At 42.6% G+C, this 22,729-nt stretch overlaps 1 protein-coding gene across 1 annotated transcript in view; it reads left to right on the top strand.

The window, feature by feature from the left end:
* GRIN3A (glutamate ionotropic receptor NMDA type subunit 3A) overlaps positions 1 to 20,544 on the top strand; it is a 142,017-nt gene extending 121,473 nt beyond the window's left edge. Inside the window, exons 6-8 of the mRNA XM_040237371.1 lie at positions 7,122 to 7,286; positions 9,507 to 9,583; positions 16,210 to 20,544. Coding sequence (XP_040093305.1) covers positions 7,122 to 7,286; positions 9,507 to 9,583; positions 16,210 to 16,549 — 582 coding nt within the window. The 3' untranslated portion in view covers positions 16,550 to 20,544. The remainder of the gene's footprint in view (positions 1 to 7,121; positions 7,287 to 9,506; positions 9,584 to 16,209) is intronic.
* Positions 20,545 to 22,729: the final 2,185 nt, after the last annotated feature.

The raw sequence follows: 22,729 nt of genomic DNA, 5'->3' as shown, positions 1-22,729 counted from the left end.
ATCAATTAAGAATATCAATCTCTTTCTCCATCACAGAATTATTCCAAAAATCTCTTGAGATCTATAAGAGTTTTGGGGGGTGGAGACATATACATCAATTTATATTATATAAAGATTCTAGGTTTCATATGCTTTCATCCACTCATTCCAAAAAAAAACCACTTTTTGAAAACCTAATAAGTTCGGCAGTGTTCTAGGCAATCAGATATGCACTGGACAAATGAGAAAAATTCCTGGTTTTTTGGAGCTTGCATTCTCCCTGAGGAGGGAAATAGACAGCAAATATGTGCTATGTCAGGGGCAAAATAAAACAAGATAAGGGGAAGAGATTGAGTCTGTGAGAAGAAGAGTCCAGCTTCTCTGATAGCTCAGCCAGTAAAGAATCCACTTGTAATGTAGGAGACCCCAGTTCGATTCCTGGATTGGGAAGATCTGCTGGAGAGGGATAGTCTACCCACTCCAGTACTCTGCCCTGGAGAATTCCATGGACTATACAGTCCATGGGGTCGCAAAGCATCAGACACAAATGAACAACTTTCACAGGAAAAGAGGGAGAGGGTAGGATTTGCCTTTTTTTTTTTTTTTTTACTTTTTAATTGTTTAAATCATGGTGAAAACAATTTGCCATTTTAACCATTTTTAAGTGTACAGTTCAATGGCATTAATTAAATTTACACTGTTGTGCAATCATCACCACTACATGTTTCCAAAATTTCTTTCATCATCCCAAAGAGAAACTATGTAACTACTGAGCATAACTCCCCATTTTCCTCTAGCCCCAGCTCCTGATGAACTCTAATCTACTGATTATAAGCAGATGAATGGATAAGCTAAATGTGGTATGTACATACAATGGAATATTTTTCAGCCATAGAAAGATTTGCCTTTTTAACCATAGTAGTTAAAGTAGATTTCAGTGGTAAGTAATGTTTGAGCAGAGACCCACAGAGAGCAAGTGACAGACCATTGCTGATTCCTGGTGGAAGAATTTACAAGGCAGAGAGAACAGAAAATGAAGAGCCTCAAGCAGGAACAGCTGGATGGTTTTAAGAGAAGTGAGGAAGCCCAAGCTGCTGAGCAGAGTGAACAGTGTGAGAAAAAGAATATGAAGCAAGAGGTGTGCAACCAAGTCATGTTAGGTCCTGTGGGCCTTTGTAAGGGCTCTGACAGGTACTCTGGTTGAGGCCAAACATCATCACTGGGCACTGAGCACAGGAGTAACATATTTTGACTTATCCTGGCTGCCTTGCAGAAGACAGACTGAAGGGATCAGGGAACAATTCGGAAGCTATTTCTGTAGTCTAGGTGAGAGATGATGGTGACTTGGACCAGGCTGGTTGGTGGAAGTGATAAGAAGTCATCAGATTCTGGACATACTTTGCAGACAGCATCCACCATATTTGCAGACATGCTAAGTACAGGATGCTAGAGAAAGGGAGGAATCTATGCTATTTGGCCTGAGAAATTGCAAGGATGGAGATTTATTAGGAAGGGACAGACTGTGTGAAGAGAAGATATCAGAAGGAAAATTAGAAGTTTATTTTGATGTGTCATTTTGAGATTCTATTAGATATCCAAGTAGACAGGCTGAGTCAGGAGTTGGGAATGATATAAATTTGGAAGTCATTGGTAAATAGATGGTATTTAAAGACATGGTCTGGATAAGAAAGTGAATGTAACTAAAGAACTGAAGTTATGCTAATGTTTAAGGTCAGAAGGATGGGGAAGAACCAGCAGACAAGACTGATATAGAACAAGGAGAGAGGATTCCCCAAAACAGTGAAGAAAATACATCAAAGAGGATGAAATAAGTTTCCAAGCTGATACATGAATAAGTTGAAAACTGACTCTTGGATTTGATGGCCATTGCTGGTTTTGACAGGATCCTAAGCCAGGGATTGAAAGCCTGATTGGAGTGGGTCCAAAAGAGAATGGGAGGAGAGGAATTGAAAACAATGAGTACAGACTCTTTAAAGGACCAGAGAAATTGGGTAGCTGCTGTATGTTGGAAGATGTGGACTGGGGGCTAGGGAGGATTAGATTATAGGATTTAACCAGTAACATCTGAGGCAAATGATGACTCAAATAGTTTATCTGCATTTCTTGCTGGAGTTTTCAGAACCTAGTCAGTCATCTAACCATCTGTCAGATGTTTCAAGGGCCCACAACCGAGCAAGAGGCAGAGGAGGGTTTAGCAGCAACAGAATTGGTGGTCTTGGCCTCTTTATGTCACCGGAAGCATTAATGATCTAAACAGAGACCACTCAGAATCTTTGATAGTACAGGCATCACCCTTTATCTGAATCTAGTCTGTACCTAGAAATACGTTGGCTGGTAGATTTCCAGATGGTGAGAGTCTTTTCCATTATCTTGTATGAGACAAAACAAATAAATAAAACATTCCCACCTTTTCCAAAACGCCAAACCAGTTTTCCTAAATTTCATTAAAACATACTTAGACATTTGTTAGTGTTTAATATCTAATGCACAATGCATGAATTGCTATATATGACAATCCACCAATGATTTCTACATAATAGGAACCATTTAAAACACCAGTTCTTTAATGCTTAATCAGTGGGTATTCATGCGTGCATAATACAGAGTATGCTTGCCCTCCACAATGCAATGAGTATGTTAATGTAAATGAACAATAAAATAAAATGTTAAAGAAATATAACACTATAAATAACATTTAGCAAAATAAAATAAGCAAGCAAGGCGATTTTTTGAGTAGTTACTTATTGATTAAGGAGGTAACTGAGAGAGACTGGATGGGCTGGAGTGAGCCTGTGAAGTACTTCGTGAAGCCATAAATGCCTGATATTTGCCCGTGGCTAAATCCTGAGACAGTCTTCTCTCCTTGGCTCTTGAGACTCCAGAAGTGTGTGGCTGTGAGCTATCAAATGAAGCTGCAGATGAAGCAATGGGATAAAGAAAAAAAATTCCACTCACATTGCTTTGCTTTCACTTATACAGCTCTTGACAACGTGAGACCGGGCTGTAATTGCATTTCTGAATATGATGCTTCTATCCATGTCACTTGCAACAGTAATCATTATTTTGTCCGCATCACTTAAATTTATTTTAAAGATTTGACATTGAATATTCATTGCTCCTCTTCTTCCTCTGACAATGATCAATGTCACGTTGAGCAAGTTCCACTCTATCAGACAAAAAGATCTCACTTGTTAATGTGGGACAAATGCACATATTTAATGCATAGCACACTGAAGCAGTGTGGTCCTACGAGAAGAACAGCTGAATTACAACTGCAGCAGTACATCTTATCAGTCAGACTCAGACACAGTTTAAGCGTTTCTCACTGGTGCCCAAAGGCAGATTATAGGGGATTTGCAATCCAGAGGGTGAGTTTTGAATAAAATTTTTTGCAAGTTGTAACAGGGAATAGACAGCAAGAGATGCCTCTGAAGGGTATTTGCTTTAAGGTAGTTCAGGCTTTAGCATCAGACAATCCTGGATCCATAGCCTGGCCTCCTATTTTGTAGCTTGTATGACATTGGGTATGGTAGTTAATGAACCTCAGTTTCCTTGAATGTGAAGTAGGGATAATAATACTTAACTTCAGTTCAGTTCAGTTCAGTCCAGTCACTCAGTCGTGTCTGACTCTTTGTGACTCCATGAATCGCAGCATGCCGGGCCTCCCTGTCTATTACCAAATCCCAGAGTTTACCCAAATTCATGTTCATCGAGTCAGTGATGCCATCCAGCCATCTCATCCTCTGTTGTCCCCTTCTCTTCCTGCCCCCAGTCCCTCCCAGCATCAAAGTCTTTTCCAATGAGTCAACTCTTCCCATGAGGTGGCCAAAGTACTGGAGTTTCAGCTTCAGCATCAGTCCTTCCAATGAACACCCAGGACTGATCTCCTTTAGAATAGACTGGTTGGATCTCCTTGCAGTCCAAGGGACTCTCAAGAGTCTTCTCCAACACCACAGTTCAAAAGCATCAGTTCTTCGGCGCTCAGCCTTCTTCACAGACCAACTCTCACATCCATGTATGACTACTGGAAAAACAATAACCTTGACTAGACGGACCTTTGCTGGCAAAGTAATGTCTCTGCTTTTAAATATGCTATCTAGGTTGGTCATAACTTTCCTTCCAAGGAGTAAGCGTCTTTTAATTTCATGGCTGCAGTCACCATCTGCAGTGATTTTGGAGCCCAAAAAAATAAAGTCTGACACTGTTTCCACTGTTTTCCCATCTATTTCCCATGAAGTGATGGGACCAGATGCCATGATCTTCGTTTTCTGAATGGTGAGCTTTAAGCCAACTTTTTCACTCTCCTCTTTCACTTTCATCAAGAGGCTTTTGAGTTCCTCTTCACTTTCTGCCATAAGGGTGGTGTCATCTGCATATCTGAGGTTATTGATATTTCTCCTGGCAATCTTGATTCCAGTTTGTGCTTCTTCCAACCCAGCGTTTCTCATGATGTACTCTGCACATAAATTAAATAAGCCGGGTGACAATATACAGCCTTGACGTACTCCTTTTCCTATTTGGAACTAGTCTGTTGTGCCATGTCCATTTCTACTTAACTTACAATACTATTATCAGATCATAATACGCATGTATGATGTCTGGCACTCAGATGTCTAATTTAAAAAAAAAAACAGCAACTACTTCTATAATTTTATTAGTATGTGGGTATAAACAGTGGAAATTTAAAGAATGAAGTGTGTAAAATAAATTGAATACAGCCTCTTTGTTATTGGGATCATAAGAGGAAAATGAGACTAATTATTGTTATGCACAAGATAACAGAGGGGAACACCAGGGTTTAAAAGCAGGATGATTCACTGTAAGTTACATTTTTATTCTTCATCTTGGCAGCACTTTATAAAAAGCAGCATCAGTCTGTTTAGTCTTTTGCTGAGTGTTCAATGCTGTTAAAGTCCCAAATGAATTTGCCCAGTGTGTTCTTCATCCACAGCAGTAGTAACTCATTGAATCCTTCTGTAATAGCTGTATCCTGTACACATTACTACAGATCCAGGCTGAGGGCTATTTTCAGACACATTTATATATACTTTCTGGAAGTCAGGTTGGTCATCACATGTACAGAGATGTCCCAGGAAAAGCTCTAGTAACTGAGTACCCCTCAGGGCCTGATAAACTGCTCACCTTTCCTACACTAGCATTCCTTGCTCCTTCAGGCTGGGCTTCTTTCACTCTCAGGTGCCCCAGTCTCGGGGACCTGGGGCATGCTCTGGGCCCCTGCTCACCCCTAGTCTTTCCTTCTCCAGGAATCCTAACATACATCTTTGGTCCAGAGCCATTGCCAAAAGTAGTATCATTGAGGAAAAGAGATTCCATGGCCCAGCCTCCCCCAAAGCTTGAAATCTCCAAGTTCTGCCTCTGAGCCTGGTCCCTCACATAAACTTCCTGGAGTACCAGGAGGTCTAGCCATGCCTGAGCCATCCTGACTGCCTACTTCTCCAGGACTGGGGGTAGAGGAGAGGAGAATGAAAGAAAGGAAAACTCCTTCAAGAGGATAGGTGGATCACTCATGTCAGTTAAATGATGTGGTTAAGAGTGTAGGCTCTGGAGTTAGCCTGCCTGCCTGGGTGTGAACCCCCCTGACCTTTACCAGCTATGTGACTTTGGATGAGTCATTTAACTCTCGTTCCTAAGTTTCCTCACTTGTAAAATGGAGAGAGTACCTCCCTCATAGGTCGTTGGGAAAATTAAGCAAGTTGCTATATTGATAAAGTGCTCAGAACTGTGCCTTCCACGTGTTAAATGCTAAATAACTATCAATGATGATAATGACCGAAAGCCTCCAGCAAAGGGATGATGCTTGGGGTCCTTAGCATTGGCTTGTATGATCTTGGGTACGGTGTTTAATCTAGCCTTGCCTAAGGCTGGCCTGTTCCTCCCTCAGGATGCAGGGCCTCTGCATCCCACCTCTGAGCACAGCCATCTGTCTCCCAAGCTCACAGATCAGTGTGCTGGAGGTTCGTGTCTCTGTCACATTCTTTGTTTCTGCTGCCCTCAGCTTGGAGTGCTACTTTCCCACCCAGCCTCCACATTCTACCTGTCTCACTTTAAGTCTTATCTCATGAGCCAGGTTCTCTGCAAAACCTGGGAAGTGTGAATCAATGTATCATGTGGTATAAATGTTTGCTTTCTCCCTAGACTTGAGCTGATTGAAGGCAGGGACATAACCCTTCTATCTCCACCCCCTGGTACTTGGGAGACTACCTGGCACATAGTAGGCACTCAACGAATCAAATGTCTTTCTCCTGGATTGATTGGTCATCGATGTCAGTGACTGAATACATATTTTTTAGAGACCGCCTGTAAATCCATTAGCCGCTCACAGGTGTTAAAGTAATTGTTTTTATAGTTGCTGTTGCTCTCTTGTTGTAAGTAAAAAGAACCTGAACTTTGGAGCTAAACAAACATTGACTTATAGGCCAGCTTCGTCACTTAAAAACTGCAAGAACTTCAGGTTCTGCAACTATAAATTGTAGTTATAATAGCTATCCAAGCACACACACACAAAAAAGTAAGCAATCAACAAGTAGATCCCTTCCTTTTCTCCTCTGTGGCTGTCTAACTTTGTGACCTGGCTCAACTTCCTTCACTTTTCTGGTCCCAAGTTCCTCATCTTTAAAATGAGGACATTGAACTAGATGATATCCTATCCATATTCCCTGTCAGATCTAAATGAAAATTTTTATTGCGCTCATCATCTTTTCCCCTTAAATCTAACTCACTCTCTGTCCCTGGGAGAGACTCTTTCCTTGATAACTTTTTGATGTTTTAATATACTAAATTGTTTTAATTTTCACTCTCTATCTCTCAGTGTCCCTCTTGACACCATAGCGTGGTCTAGACACAGGGCCTCTTCATGACTCCAGGAACCATTCAAACAATAGCACTGTATGTGAGTAGCACCCCCAGGAATTGTGCCCTGCAGCAGCCCTCGGTCCTGGATCCCCTTCCCAGTGTAGTATAGTGACATCTGCAGAGCGCACAGAGAAACGGTCTCCAGCTTTCCTTGGCTCCAGCAAAAAACGATGTGCATCTAAGAATGGACAAGCATGGGACCAGGTGCAGCTCCCACTCATGACCTTTCCTTTCCTGTTCTGCCACAGACATTGCAGATGGGCATCAAACACTTCTCTGGACTCTTCATGCTGCTGTGCATTGGATTTGGTCTGTCCATCCTGACCACCATTGGTGAGCACATGGTGTACAGGCTGGTGCTGCCACGCATCAAGAACAAATCTAGGCTGCAATACTGGCTCCACACCAGTCAGGTGAGTGCCACCAGGCATCTCCCTCTAGTATTCTTAAGCATCAGAATTCCCAACAATGGGAGAATCCAGGACCTCAAGTCAGAGTGACAAATGACAGGTTATCAAGAGAACCAGGTGGTGTAGACACTCTTAGTATACAAGATGGAACTCCCTCTATCCCATTAATGCACTTGCCCCTTAAATTAAGCTGTCCCATAATGCCCTCTCCTTCCATATAACCTTCCACTGTTGCTCTGAGTGGAAGCAACAGCCTTGTTGTTGTTGTTTAAATGTTTTGTTGTAAGTAGTTAGTTGCAAGAAATATAATTTCCAGCATTTTGGAAATATTGACTTTTTAAAATAAAACTGTTAAATCCATTTTCAAATTGTGTCCAGTAGGATCTAATAGAATAGGCTAAATAGACTGTAAATGCCTTAGGAACAATACCCATTATTTCTCCTAGCTTATCACAGGAAAACAGGGAAATGTTTAGATGCACGTGATTTTGAGATTGCAATGACATGTTTTTAACATGATTTCACATAGTGACAGTCTGAAGAGATGGTGTGAAAGATTTGTTTCCTTTAGAGTCTTTCTTGCCAAAACTGAAACCCATTAAATGATCTTGAAGTCCCCTGTTTCCCTTCAGATGAATGCTCAGGTCTCTGCTCTTGCTGCATTTCAATGGTCCAGAGCTTAGAAGTCCACTGATGTCATGGCCAGGCTCTAGATCAAAGTTCCTTCGTGTTATCCAGACACCTATGCACTCACCAACAGGAAGAACTAAAACTGTCAGGCAAGACAGTCATTCAAGCTCACTCCTTTGTACATCTCACCTGATGGAAACAGGCATTGAGAGCTGAAATATACTCAGAAGGCTTCTTACTGATGAAGTGAAAGTGAAAGTCAGTCGTGTCCAACTCTTTGTGACCCCATAGACTATACAGTCCATGGAATTCTACAGGCCAGAATACTAGAATGGGTAGCCTTTGCCTTCTCTAGGGGATCTTCCCAACCCAGGGATGGAACCCAGGTCTCCTGCATTGCAGGCTAATTTTTTTTCCAGCTGAGCCAGCAGGGAAGCCTAAGAATACTGGATTGGGTAGCCTATCCCTTCTCCAGTGGATCTTCCTGACCCAGGAATTGAACCGGGGTCTCCTGTTTTGCAGGCGGATTCTTTACCAGCTGAGCTACTGGGGAAGTACTGATGAAGGGGCTCTAGCTAAGACAGCAGATTCCCCCTGAGTGAAGGGAGGGGCGAGGCCGGAGCAGCCAACCTGACCTCCCAGAAGGGCTCCCCGCTGCCTCCCAGCAGTGAGGCTGCCAGTTCTGCCACCTCTGCCCCCTGCATCTGTTATGCTGCTCTCTTCTTTAACACAACACTTTTTTTCTATATAGGTCACTGTTATTGGTTTGGTTACATGTAAACCCTGTTCTTCTACTTTCATCCTAGGACGTATTTGGTCTCCTAAGGAAGACTCTGCAGACAATTGATCCTCTCCATTATAAATCAGCATGATTAGTTTAATTCTAAGGAGTTCTTACCTTCTTTGTTTTGACTCACCTTTAGCAATTGTACTAAGTCCTTTGCCACATGTTAGTTATGATAGTGTATTAGTCACTTAGTCATGTCCAACTCTTTGCAATCCCACCAGGCTCTTCTGTCCTTGGGACTCTCCAGGCAAGAATACTGGAGTGGGTAGCCATTCCCTTCTTCAGGGAATCTTCCTGACCCAGGGATCGAACCCAGGTCTCCCTCATTGCAGGCAGATTCTTTACTGTCTGAGCCACCAGGGAAGCCCAGTTATGATAACTCTTCTTTTATTTATTTATTTGGCTGCACTGAATCTTAAGTGGCAGTATGTGATCTCTTAGTTGCAGCATGCAGGATCTAGTTCCCTGACCAGGGATCGAACCCAGATCCCCTGCATTGGAAGTGAGGAGTCATAGGCACTGACACACCAGGGAAGTCCCAACTTTTCTTTATATCACAGACCTTTTTACAACTCAGAATATTTCTAAGTTTCCCATCAAATTATTTTCTTCCAGGTAAAATACTATCTTAGAATTCATTTTCTCTTGAGATTTGGGACTGAATATTGATCTTTTTTCTGCCATCAATGGTAATTTGTTTAAAGAAGCCAAGGTTAGTAGCAAAGAGATTAAATCTCAGGGGGTGCTTTGTGCCCCAGTTCTGTGTTTCTAATGATCTCTATGTGTGAATCTGTTCTTTCCATCAGAGATTACACAGAGCACTAAACACATCATTTGTAGAGGAAAAGCAACAGCGTTTCAAGACTAAACGTGTGGAAAAGAGGTAAGAAGAGGCCAGTTCCAGGTATCATTTATGTTTGTTAAAAGCTTAAGATGCAACTAAGACTCCATGCTCAAGAGGGAAATTATGTACAATAATTCACATCAAATCAGGACTAAGTTGTTGAGAAACAACATATATGTTGTTTCTAAAAAATTCTTGTTTCAAGTAAAAAATATGTTGTTTCAAACAGAAATCAGTTCAGTTCCGTTCAGTCGCTCAGTCCTGGCCAACTCTTTGCAACCCCATGGAATGCAGCACGCCAGGCCTTCCTGTCCATCACCAACTCCCAGAGTTTACTCAGACTCATGTCCGTTGAGTCGGTGATGCCATCCAACCATTTCATCCTCTGTCATCCCCTTCTCCTCCCAACTTCAATCTTTCCCAGGATCAGGGTCTTTTCCAATGAGTCAGTTCTTCGCATCAGGTGGCCAAAGTACTGGAGTTTCAGCTTCAGCATCAGTCCTTCCAATGAATATTCAGGACTGATTTCCTTTAGGGTGAACTTGTTGGCTCTCCTTGCTGTCCAAGAGACTCTTAAGCTTCTTCTCCAACACCACAGTTCAAGAGCATCAGCTCTTCAGTGCTCAGCTTTCTTTATAGTCCAGCTCTCATATCCATACATGACTACTGGAAAAACCACAGCCTTGAGTGGATGAGCCTTTGTTGGCAAAGTAATGTCTCTGCTTTTGAATATGCTGTCTAGGTTGGTCATAACTTTTCTTCCAAGGAGCAAGCATCTTTTAATTTCCTGGCTGCAGTCACCAGCAGCAGTGTTTTTGGAGCCCCCAAAAATAAAGTCTGTCACCATTTCCATTATTTGCCATGAGGTGATGGGACCAGATGCCATTATCTTAGTTTTCTGAACGTTGAGCTTGAAGCCAACTTTTTCACTCTCCTCTTTCACTTTCAAGAGGCTCTTTAATTTTTCTTCTCTTTCTGCCATAAGGTGGTGTCATCTGCATATCTGAGGTTATTGATGTTTCTCCCAGCAATCTTGATTCCAGCTTGTGCTTCATCCGATCCAGCATTTCTCATGATGTACCCTGCATATAAGTTAAATAAGCAGGGTGGCAATATACAGCCTTGACCTACTCCTTTCCCGATTTGGAACCAGTTTGTTGTTCCATGTCCAGTTCTAACCATCATTTCTTGACCTGCATACAGATTTCTCAGGAGGCAGGTCGGGTGATATGGTATTCCCATCTTTCAGAATTATCCACAGTTTGTTGTAACCCACAGTCAAAGGCTTTGGCACAGTCAATAAAGCAGAAATAGATGTTTTTCTGGAACTCTCTTGCTTTTTGATGATCCAATGGGTTTTCACAATTTAATCTTTGGTTCCTCTGCCTTTTCTAAATCCAGCTTGAACATCTGGAAGTTCACAGTTCACGTATTGCTGAAGCCTGGTTTGGAGAATTTTGAGCATTACTTTGCTAGCATGTGAGATGAGTGCAATTGTGCAGTAGCTTGAGCACTCTTTGGCATTACCTTTCTTTGGGATTGGAATGAAAACTGACCTTTTCCAGTCCTGTGGCCACTGCTGAGTTTTCCAAATTTGCTGGCATATTGAGTGCAGCACTTTCACACCATCATCTTTTAGGATTTGAAATAGCTCAACTGGAATTCCATCACCTCCACTAGCTTTGTTCATAGTGATGCTTCCTAAGGCCGACTTGACTTCTCATTCCAGAATGTCTGGCTCTAGGTGAGTGATTGCACCATCATGGTTACCTGGGTCATGAAGATCTTTTTTGTATAGTTCTTCTGTGTATTCTTACCACCTCTTCTCAATATCTTCTGCTTCTGTTAGGTCCATAGCATTTTTGTCCTTTATTGTGCCCATCTTTGCATGAAATGTTCCCTTGGTATCTCTAATTTTCTCAAAGAGATCTCTAGTCTTTCCCATTCTATTGCTTTCCTCTAGAAATAGAACAGACAAAAAATATATATATCTGTACATAGATGGACACTGAAATGCAGTAGAGGCAATAGATGTTGTGAAAAAAGTGCCAGTGTATCTCTAGGCCCAAGTGTGGATGCATGCTAAGTCTTCCAGTCATGTCTGACTCTGTGTGCCCTAGAACTGTAGGCCACCAGGTTTCTCTGTCCATGGGATTCTCAAGGCAAAAATACTGGAGTGGGTTGTCATGCCCTCCTCCAGGGAACCATCCCAACCCAAGGATCGAACCTGAGTCTCTTATGTCTCCTGCATTGGCAGGTGGGTTCTTTACCACTAGTGCCCCCCGGGAAGCCCCCTAGGGTCAAGTATCTGGCTCCAAATCCTGACTCCTACACTTAACAATATGTGTGGTCCTGGGCAAGTCATTTATTTAACCTCTCTGTACCCCAATTTCCTCATTTGTGAAAATGAGATAGAGTACCTACTTTCTAGAGACTCTAAAAATTAAATAATACATCTAAAGCCCCCCAAACAAAGCTACTTTAGCTATTTTACTGTGTACCAAATACATGTAAGACTAAATTCATAAGTACCACAGGCAATTAATTTCATGCAATATTGCCCTTTTGGCATGTTTCCACTCCCGACTCCTTTCCAGCACTCCCAGGAATATTCGAAATATACAACAGACATGTTCTGCTTAATCCATTTCCTGGCACTGTTACTGCAAACTCCCTAGAAAAGAGCATCTCATTAATAGGAAGTAACAGGCATTAAATGCATAATTGACATGTGGAAATTGAAACTCTACACCTTCCCTACATCCAGCCTGTGGAAAACTGTTGCCTTATTCATGGTGGTTAGAGATGTCAGAAGTATTTGGGTCTGGTACCTGGCTGGCCTGTTTCTTGCTGCCTAAGGCAGCCTCTTGGTCTTTTCTTATGTCCACAGGCTCTGTTCACAGCATTACCTCCAAGCAACTCTTTGTCATCTACAGCAGATCTTCAGCTCCAAGCTGAGGATTACCTTAGCTTTCTGGGTAATTTTGGAATCTGACACTCACACTTCTCATTTGCAATGGACAAGGAAAAGGGAGTGGAAAACATGATTCTTTTTCATTATCTGTATCTCCTCAGGGACTGCTGGAGTCCCCTTCTCTGCAATTTGCATCGAGCTTGTCAGAATCATTTCAGCTATCTCTATGGCCTCTCTTTCCAGGCAGTGAGCACACACTACCCCCAACATGGTCTGTGGTCTTCCTGTATCACATTGCGGCCCTGTCAGCAACAAACTGTAGGCTAATCAGGTCATAGCTGTTCTATGTCGTGTTATGTATTTTTTTTTTCTATGTGCTGCATATATTTTTTTTATAATTATTTTTAACATAAATGTTTAACCAGAGAGGAACACAAGGAGACATAGCAGCAAAGACACCATCTCACAGTAACAAAGCATTTGTTCTCTGCCTAATAGAAACAGGAAGCTACTAGTGATCCCATTTCCAACTGTGATATGACTCCTAGTCACATCTCTCTTGCCTAAATTCAGAACCAAATGTGTCTTTCACTCAACGTATCCATTTTTTTTTTGGCAGATTCCCTTCTGAAATCCCTTATTTTGAGAAGGAGCTAAGACAATACGCCCTCATGGTTTATTGGGCCCTTATTTCCTATGCCACCTCCCTACAACCCAACACCCACTTGTAACCTTTCAAAAGCAGTGAGTGTTTGGGGGCCCACTGAAGTCACGTCTCTTCTGAATGGTCTAGTGGAGTATTGAACCTCAAAGGTATAAAATTGCCCAGTGAAAACTTTTTAGTGTTAAATTCACTCAACTCACTAGTCACTTTATACTCTAACGCCCAGGAAAGCTTACAAACTACAACTGAAACACTGTAGAGGCTAACAATATAACACATTCATTTCTTCTAGTTAGACACCACATCTGACATTCAGTATCTACCACCTTGCATTCATAAATGGCTCAGAGCCACGTGTCAGTAATCAGAGCACTAATGATGCTTCCACCTATCACCTATCATGGAGTCCAGTTTTTGCTTATTATTCTATATTATGTTCCCAGATATATACACAAAGCTCTGGAGAAAACCAGACTGGCTATTTCTATTTGCTTGATTTCTGAGGTTGCCTGACATTCTAGGAAAATATGTTGATCCATAACTCCTAGGTTTTTCCCCACTATGAATCATCCCATGATCCTAGAGTTAGGTCTCTTGACAAAAACTTTTTCTCTCTCTTTTTTTTCTGCAGGAGTATCTTTGCAAATATTTTTATCTGGTACAACATTACATTCCTCCTCTATGTTCCACACTGATTGAGTAAATACAATAATAGATGAATGAATGACTAACATATGGGTTTGAGGAAAGGCCTGGAGAAATTTGCAGGCCATGGCATGAATAGATATTGCTCCTTTTTTACTTAAAGCAGAAGAAAAAATTAAATATTGCAAAAGACTATATATATGTGTGTGTATATATATATATATATATATCGAGAGAGAGAGACTATATATAGAGAGAGAGAAAGAGAGAGAGACACACAGTCCTTAGTTTATTCAGCACGTGATTTTCTGTAAATTTTGGTCTGTCCTTCACTCTACTGGATTTCCAATATACCTCCTCTTTTCTCTTTTCCTCTCACCTCAAGATATACAAATCATAAACCATATATACAATAATACATACCACAAATAAGATTGTTTTGAAATTATTCAAATTCAATAGAAAAAAAAATTGAAGAAAGGGAAACGTAAGGCTAGAAGGAAAATTATAACCATACCTCTGACCTGGTATAAAGTCAATGGAGCTGTAAGTGGGCTCATTATAAAAATTGTACCCAGCCCAGGACACAGGAAAACTGTGTTACGGTGCCCCCTGTCTATATATATGAGACCTAAAACATGAGAAATATTAAAGAACTACAGGTTGGCTTAGAAGGTGTTTGTGTGTTTTAATGGCTGGGGGCATGTATCACCAATTTTTGCTGTGAGAGAAATTATCTCAACTTATAATGGTTTAAACAACAATGAGTTGCTTATGAATCTATGGGTCAGCTGTGCAGTCTGTGCAGTCTGGGCCAAACTTGGCTGATCGTGGCCACACTTGCTCCTTTGCCTACAGCCAGTTTGGAGGGAAGGAGGGAGAAACAGAGCTGGCTGGTCTAGGATGGCCTCAGCTGGTCAACCAGGGAGTCTGGGGACTCTCTCTGATGGTCTGTTTTCACCCAGCAGACCAGTCTGGACTGGTTTCACTGGAGCAGCAGGGTTCTGAGAGAGGCAGTGGAAGTTTGCAAGGCTTAGAACCGCCACCTGCCACTTCTGCCACTTTCTATTGGCCAGGACAAGCTATAAGACCAGGCCAAATTCAAGGGGAAGAGAAAACAGACTTTCCCCTTGAACCCTCCTTGATAAGGATGAGCTGTGAAGTTACATTATAGAGGGATATGGATGAAAGGAAGAACAAAGGATTATGACTACTTTCACAATCTTCCACAGGGCAAAATGAAACAGGATCACCCTGGTAAGTCCTTGTGTTTTTGTTCTTGTCCATGTAACTGAATCAACGTTTCTCTCTCCCTTTTCCCCTTCCACTGCAGGTCCTCCCCTTCTCCTTCTCCTTAGTAAGAGTCCAGGAATAAAGTCTTGATTCAGTTACATGGATGAGAACAAGGACACAAGGACTTAATACAGTGTTTCTGTTTTATTTTGCCCTGTGGTAGACTGCAAAAGCTATCACAATCCTCCCCCTTCACCTCCTTCAACAAGGCTGGAAGAAATCAGCAGTCATGTGCTTAAGGCTCTAATCTGTTCTTGTAACAAGAAACTCTTCTCACTGCATCTGGCTGTCCGTGTATTTCAGAAACCAGACCTCTTCCTCCTGAACCTAGCCATCAGTAGCTCTTTTGCTGTCTACAGCCATCTCAGGGGTGGTGGTAGCTGGTTTAAGAGGAGCCTGAAAGAGGATTGCAAATGTATTTCTCTTTGACTTTCATTATCCCAGCAAGAATTTGAGGATTTCTTGGATATATATATATCTATTTTCTATATATATATATTATATATTATTATATTATATATTATCTATTATCTATATATATATATTTTTTTTTATTAAGCTTCAAATCTCAGCTGTCATTCTCAGCTCACAATGTCATCTCTATAATGGGACACTTTTTGCTGAAACCTGCAGCTTGTATGCTTTTATTCTCCTCAAACTCAACTAGTAAACATCAGGGTTGTCCTATGGGACTAAGGATGAATCATATTAGAGTGTCTACTAGCAGGACCATGCTTAAAGTCCAACAGCTGAATAAACAGAATTTCACATCTACCAAAGCATCATCTTTATAGCCATAGACTGTTTCAATGCAGAGTGGCTTTCTGGGCTTCACTGGCAGGAAAAGAATAGAAAAGCATCTAAGGTTCTTCATAAAAGAACATGCCATACCCTGGTTCGTCAGCCCCCCAAGTGATACACCCATTCCAGCATCAGGGCAGCATGAGACTTGTTGAGAAGCTGAACTTCAGTTGAAAATGACTCCTTTTGTCCCCTTGATGCTCCAGCAGGTAGTCTGTCCAAGGCTTTCTGACTCCAGCTCTATCTGCATATCCAGCTCTGTATTATTCACAAGGAAGTGGCTGAAAGATGGGCAGAGCTAAAGTGAATCTAAAGAAGTTCAATCTAAAGTGTCTCTTGGTTTCCTAGGTGCAGTGTGGGGCCCCGTCACCTCACCGTGTGGAATACTTCCAATCTGAGTCATGACAATCGACGAAAGTACATCTTTAATGATGAGGGTGGAACAAACCAGCTGGGCATCCGGACCCACCAGGACATTCCTCTCCCGCCGAGGAGAAGAGAGCTCCCTGCCTCGCTGACCACCAATGGGAAAGCAGACTCCCACAGCGGGGCTCGGAACTCAGTGATGCAAGAGCTCTCAGAGCTGGACAGGCAGATTCAGGTGATCCGCCAGGAGCTGCAGCTGGCCGTGAGCCGGAAAACGGAGCTGGAAGAGTATCAAAGGACAAATCGAACTTGTGAGCCCTGAGTGGCCACACTGCTCCCCTCTCTCACTTCCTGGCCTTCCTCTGAGCCCTTGAGACACTTTGTAATGCTCTTTTGTAACTACTGACCAAGATGGGGGGAAGCTGAGGTTTGGGTCTTCTTAGAGGTCAAGTGTGCTCTCCCCCCACCTGCAAAGCAGTGGCCAGTCTTCTCAAGCTCATTCCTAGGTCTCCTGGGTAGGTGTGTTTTTCAGAGCAGGAATCTTAGTCAGGAGTAACGCCATGTGAGGGATCTGTGAAAAACCAGACAACCCCAGCTCCTGTTAACCTTTTCACCAGGTGCCACATTACTAATTCTGGTTTTTAGCCCTTTCTGTGCACTATCAACTATAAGAGATAAAAGTGTTAACCATATCTGTGTCTTCTTGGGTTGTTGGTTTTAAGCTTAGTATATGAAAGTGAAAGCCGTTCAGTCATGTCCGACTCTTTGCGACCCCATGGACTATACAGTCCATGGAATTCTCTAGGCCAGAATACTGGAGTGGGTAGCCTTTCCCTTCTCCAAATCTTAGTATAGAGCAGGGTTATTCAGGGCTGTGACTTTTGCTACAGCTCCCCAGTCTAGATGTGTCCCCACAGTCTGAATGGGGAGCCAGGGAAGAGCTAGAGACACTTGGGATGGGGAGGTGGGTACTTAGAAAAGTCGGCTGAACGCACTCATATCACAGCAGGCTGATGACTGATTGGATCAGGCAAGAGCCATGGTTTTAAAAGGGTCCTGGATCCCTGACACCATCCTAACATTGGGTAGGAACATGTTTACATGCCACTATGAAAGGGGACAGAGATGCAGTGAGCAGGAAGAGGACGGACAGAAGAGGCATTAAAATGTACACCATGCTTTTTGAACAACAAAAAAGAAAGTTTGCTAAGGAATGAATAGGGTTTTACTTCTAACTAAGCATCTACACTATAGTGTGTGCCTTTTATAAAGCAAAGAGAGAGAGAAAAGCAAAGCAAGGATATGACCTTAGGATGAGACTGGGCTATTCCTGCTGATTGCCTGCACAGGACATGTGAGCTGGTACTGTGGGTTAATGGAGATGTTCTGCAGCCATGCATGAGGCTGTTCTCAGATCAGCAGTCACCTATGTCTTAGCTGTAGGACTCCCAGAGATGAACCTCAAGCCTGTGTACATCACAAGCTTAAGCATTCAAGAATGTGCCCTGTGCTTTTCATATCTGTATGGATCCCTATCAAGTCAGTTTTGTAGCCTCATACCCCCTCATCTGTAACAAACTGTTAACAGGCAGGCATTGGTCCCTCTGATTCTCCCCCAAACCCTATCTAATGGTTGATATGAGTAAGCAGTTTCCCCTGTGCCTAGGCATCCCTTTCTCAGTGTACAAAGGCTTGGACGTGCAGAACAGGAAAGGAGTATGGACACTATAGAACAATTCTCAACCCCCTAGCACCTCATCAGGGTGCTGACTGCCAGGGCTCATCCCCAAAGGATGGGGTGGGAAAGGGGGTGGATGTGGGCTCAGAAACCTCCTGTTACTGGCACCCCCACATGACTGACAAGTGGTCTAAAAATGACTCAAGAAACACTGTTCTAGAAGTTTGGCTGTTCCAAGCATGAGAATTGAAAAGAAACTTTTATGAGCTTTTCTCAAAAGTCTTCAGCACACACCTGCTGATTCACTGTCCATACAGCCATTCTCACCCCAGGGCACCGTGTCAGACTAGACTTCCTTGTCTATCAATTATTTGCTTTATTTTCTCAGTTGCTTATCATCTTTGCTCCATCCCAATCTATTTGAAGCCTACAATGACTTAGCACTGTGCCAAGCACTATGTTCTGTAAGTTGCAGATCATTGCAAATCTCCTTAAATGCAAAATTTCTTCCCCTACTTTTGGATGCAATCCCTGAATTCCCACCAAGAGCTGCCCAGTGCCCCCAGAGAAAGATAACACTTCAAGCTGCAAGTAAGATAACTCTTAAGCAATTAGTTAGTTGTCTGAGAAACTCTTGGGGTGGATATAAGCTTAGAGAGTCTGATGAGGGAGGGTTCTTCTAATGTTAGACTTCATCAACCACACAGATGAAACCATTCAACAATGAGGGGACAGTGAGCCCTGGAAACAGAAAGGACAACTCTGTTTTGAAATGCCCATCCTCCCATGTTCTCACCCCAGACCCAGAAGCAGGTTTGCAGCTGCCTTTGAAAGACTATGCCCCTTAGCCATCCAATTCCACCTGCAACAGCTAAGGATGCTCTCAAGACTCTACCACCATGCTCTGCACTGCTAACCTCTACAAAGCCCAGAAGGCTGACGTACAGGTGTACCTCAACTCACGTAACAGCCATGCTCCTAATGTTGTACGTGGACACTTTTATAACTCAGCTCAGATTCTGACTACTTGAGAAGCTGGCTACTTAAAGGAACCCAGAGGTGAATTCTTTTGTAAAGAATCCTTTTGTAATGCAATTAATTATCCCTTAATGTATCTGTTTTGTAAGTTTGGATTTTTGTATATCAGGTTTACCTTAAGCTTCTCTCCTGAGGCATTCTGAGCGGTGGTGATAACATGCCAGACCACCCTGCCCATCCACAAAGTAGATGACCAGGGCATGGCTTCTCAAATATCTCCTGATGAACTATGTGGCCAAAACTGCAGCCAGGATGCAGCCAGGAGCTGCAGGGGCTGAAAGCAGGCTTACTGTTGTCAGCATTGCTTGACTTGCCTCCATGTTCTGGACAAAGAAAAACAAAAAATAGTTGCTTGTGGTGAAATGAAGCAGTCTTCATGTTAAGTAGCAATGATTATTTTTATCAGTAGTAATTGAACAGTGTTTTGCAACTTGTGAACATGTGTTGTATTTTGTAAAAAGATTTCATGAAGTGGTGGGTCCTCTGAAATCCTTCCTTACTTGTTTTGCTCCACCTATATTCTCTCAGCTCCCCTCAGGCTCAAGAAACACAAAGATCAGAAGTTTTCAGGTGGAGGGTAGTTTTCTGGTGAAGAAGAAAGAGGCAGGGGATTTTAACTTGCCTCCTACTGTGGGTAATGTTTCATGAGGTCAGATCTATTTTTTCCAAGGTCTGATGTTGGGAAACCAGGAACATGACAGGCCCACTGTCACACACCCGACCCTGTTTACAAGGGGGAATTCCTGGCCCACGAAGCATATAATGAATAGGACTGGGTGAGTTGGGACAGACAGGGCTACTGGTTCATGTAAATAATGAAAACAAGGGCTCCAGAGTTTGGATGCCCGAGGTGGAGGAGCAGGAGGATGCCTTCAACAATTGAAGACATGTTGGAAGAAATGTCTGGGCCAGACAAGTGAGGCAGCCAGGGACACAATCGGGTGAAGTCTGGGGACGACTCTCCATTATCCACGGATCTTGTTGCACAAACCTTATTTGGGAGTTGCTGCTTCCATGCCCACCAGATAAGTAGTAAGTGGAGCAGCTGCCAAGCAGGACAGAACTATGCCATCTGGGCAACAGACTTCTCAGTGCTGATGCTGGGTCTATTAGTGCCTTGTGGCTAGTGAGCCCTTCCTTGGTATGGATAAAGAACTGAAGGGGGAAAAAATGACAGAGCCTCTCTTCCTCCCCACTCATATTTTTGATAGGCAAACCAGAAAATTCATCCAGTCCTCAGAAGGGACTGCTTTCTAGTCATCAAAACCACTTCACTCTGCAGCATTTATTCTTCACCCACCCATGTCCATCTAATCCAGGATGCCCCTATTCTTTTAGTTCCTGTTTTCTGAAAATAACGTACCTATAAGTATTTTCTTAAGGTTTGTAAAGAGTGTTTGCATTGTGTCTTCACTTTAATGTGTGTGCAATCGCTCCATTCCAGGAAGGACTGAAATGCTGTCTTGTGAGCATGAAGTGAACTGGCTGTTTTGCTCCAGCCACTTTTCTTGTACAATCGCGTGGATGGACTAGATGTCCTCAGGACTTTTCCATCTTCAGTTTCTATGACTGTGGAATAAATGTTCAGATAGAAACTTCACTTCCAGATGTACTGCTGGCATTGTCTCTGGGGACTCAAATGTTGATGTGGTACCAGCCCCTTTCCCAACAGGAGACCCAGTGATGCTGTGACTCCTGCCTGTCTCTGGTGTAGTTCCAAGCGGCACAAAACATGCTGTGCAAACTCAGAGCCCTGGTACCATGAAGCTAAACTGAAACAGCTTTGTCAGTCACATCCTAGAGAAAGCCACCATACTAAGAGAGCTCTGAAAAACTGCCTGACCACTCTCATTTACTAATTCAACAAACATTTGCTAAACAACTTATATTTATGTGCCAAGTGCTGGGGACACAATTGTAAGATGGACATGGTCTCTAACCTCAGAGACCTTCTCATTTACCCTTTTCACAACCTGTAAATTGATATAATAGTTGACATTTATTGAGCACCTATTTTAGAAACTGTGATCTCATTTAATCTTCATTAAAACCTCAAGAGATTGGTACTCTAGAGTAGGTAAACTAGACTTCTAGTCTATAAATGGAAACACGAAGAGGGAATTATGTGAGTTGCCACAGCTAATAAAAGTAGGGCAAGATTCATATGCAGGCAGAGCAATTCTAGGGCAATCATACTATAGTGTCAGAATATTGACTATCACCTGCAACTTCCTCGCCTTCTAACACCTCTCCCCGTCTTTCAGCCATACAGCCACCTGCCCATGCGTCAGCCTGGCTCCCAGCTCCACAGAAAGCTACTGTGGTAGCTGCACCTGCTATGGTCCACTGAACTCAACACAATAGCCCTTGAGTCTCACAGAAATACTGTTTCAGGGATTTCTTTTTGTTTTTCTAGTCCAGCCAAGAACTGGTGCAAATTCAGTTCCAGATCACTCAGCAATCCTGCAGTTTCAGGTATTTTGCAATTTGCTGCTGGCAAACTTGCCATCATGTGTCTGCTAACTGGGTAGATGCATTCTTCACACACTATCTTTTGTGTTTTAATCACTAAGTCATGTCCAACTCTTTGCAATCCCATGGACTGTAGCCTGCCAGGTTCCTGTCCATGAGATTTCTCAGACAAGAATACTGGAGTGGGTTGCCATTTCCTTCTCCGGGGGATCCTCCCAACCCAGGGATCGAACCTGGGTCTCCTGTATTGCAGGTGGATTTTTTTTTTTTTTTTTACCAACTGAGCTACATAAATCAAATCTTATAAAAAATATAGACCTACTATAACCTAGTTCAACCAACTTATCCAAGTCTGTTTTATATCATTCATTCATTCATTTTTTGGATGCTTGTTCTGAGCCAGGCACTGGGCTGGCTGTTGGAGACAGAAAGATAGAAAGCAGATTCAGATGCCAAGGAGCTCAGTCTGGTGGGGAGACACAAATTGGGAAAACAACATGGTGTGTATTGATAAATAAATACATATCGGGGGACTTCCCTGGTGGTCCAGTGATTAGGGCTCTGTGCTCTCTCTGCTGATGGCCCAGGTTCAATCCCTGGTCAGGGAACTAAGATCGCACAAGTTGACCATCATGGCCAAAAAAGTGAAATGCACATTAGGTACTATGGGAACAAAGAAAACACCTTTCCATATGTGTCTACCTGTCATGTGTGCAGTGGAAAGATTGAGTGGAGAGTAATAGTCATCCCAGGTTAAAAAACAAAAACAGCATGTGCGGTTGTGGAGCTGGGAAACTGACAATCAAGGTCTTTAAGAACATCAAATAGTTAAATAAGACAGAAACATAAAGCACAATGTAGGTGGCAAGCTACAGGCCCAGAAAGAGAAAAGCAGAGGCAAGATCACTGTGCTAAGTTGAATTTGTTTTATAGATGAAGAAATCTGAAGTAGGGAGACCTAAAGTAACGTGCTAAGTAGCAGGTTCATACTCACCCAAGTCCTATTAGGTAGAGTGCCTGGAATCACAATAAGCACTCCACAAATGCATAAATGGGTTAGGTGAGCGAGGAGAAATCTAAGATCCTTCTGGTTCAAATCTACTCCAGAACAAAATGCTATGGGAACTCACCGAACCAGGGAATAGGGTGTGGCAACGAGACCCTATTCAAATTAGAACTATCAAGGATAAATACACTGGCTTTATATAAGTTCAGAAAGACTTCAAAAAGACACAGAAAGTATTTTCACTTATTATCTCCTTGATCACAAACACTCTACAGGTACAGGTTTCCACTTAGGGTGGAAAAAAAAAG

Source organism: Oryx dammah, unplaced genomic scaffold (assembly GCF_014754425.2).
Source record: "Oryx dammah isolate SB20612 unplaced genomic scaffold, SCBI_Odam_1.1 HiC_scaffold_1, whole genome shotgun sequence".
NCBI classification, from domain to species: domain Eukaryota; kingdom Metazoa; phylum Chordata; class Mammalia; order Artiodactyla; family Bovidae; genus Oryx; species Oryx dammah.
Note: the sequence above shows the minus strand (reverse complement) of the source record. Positions and strands in the feature narration are given on the sequence as shown.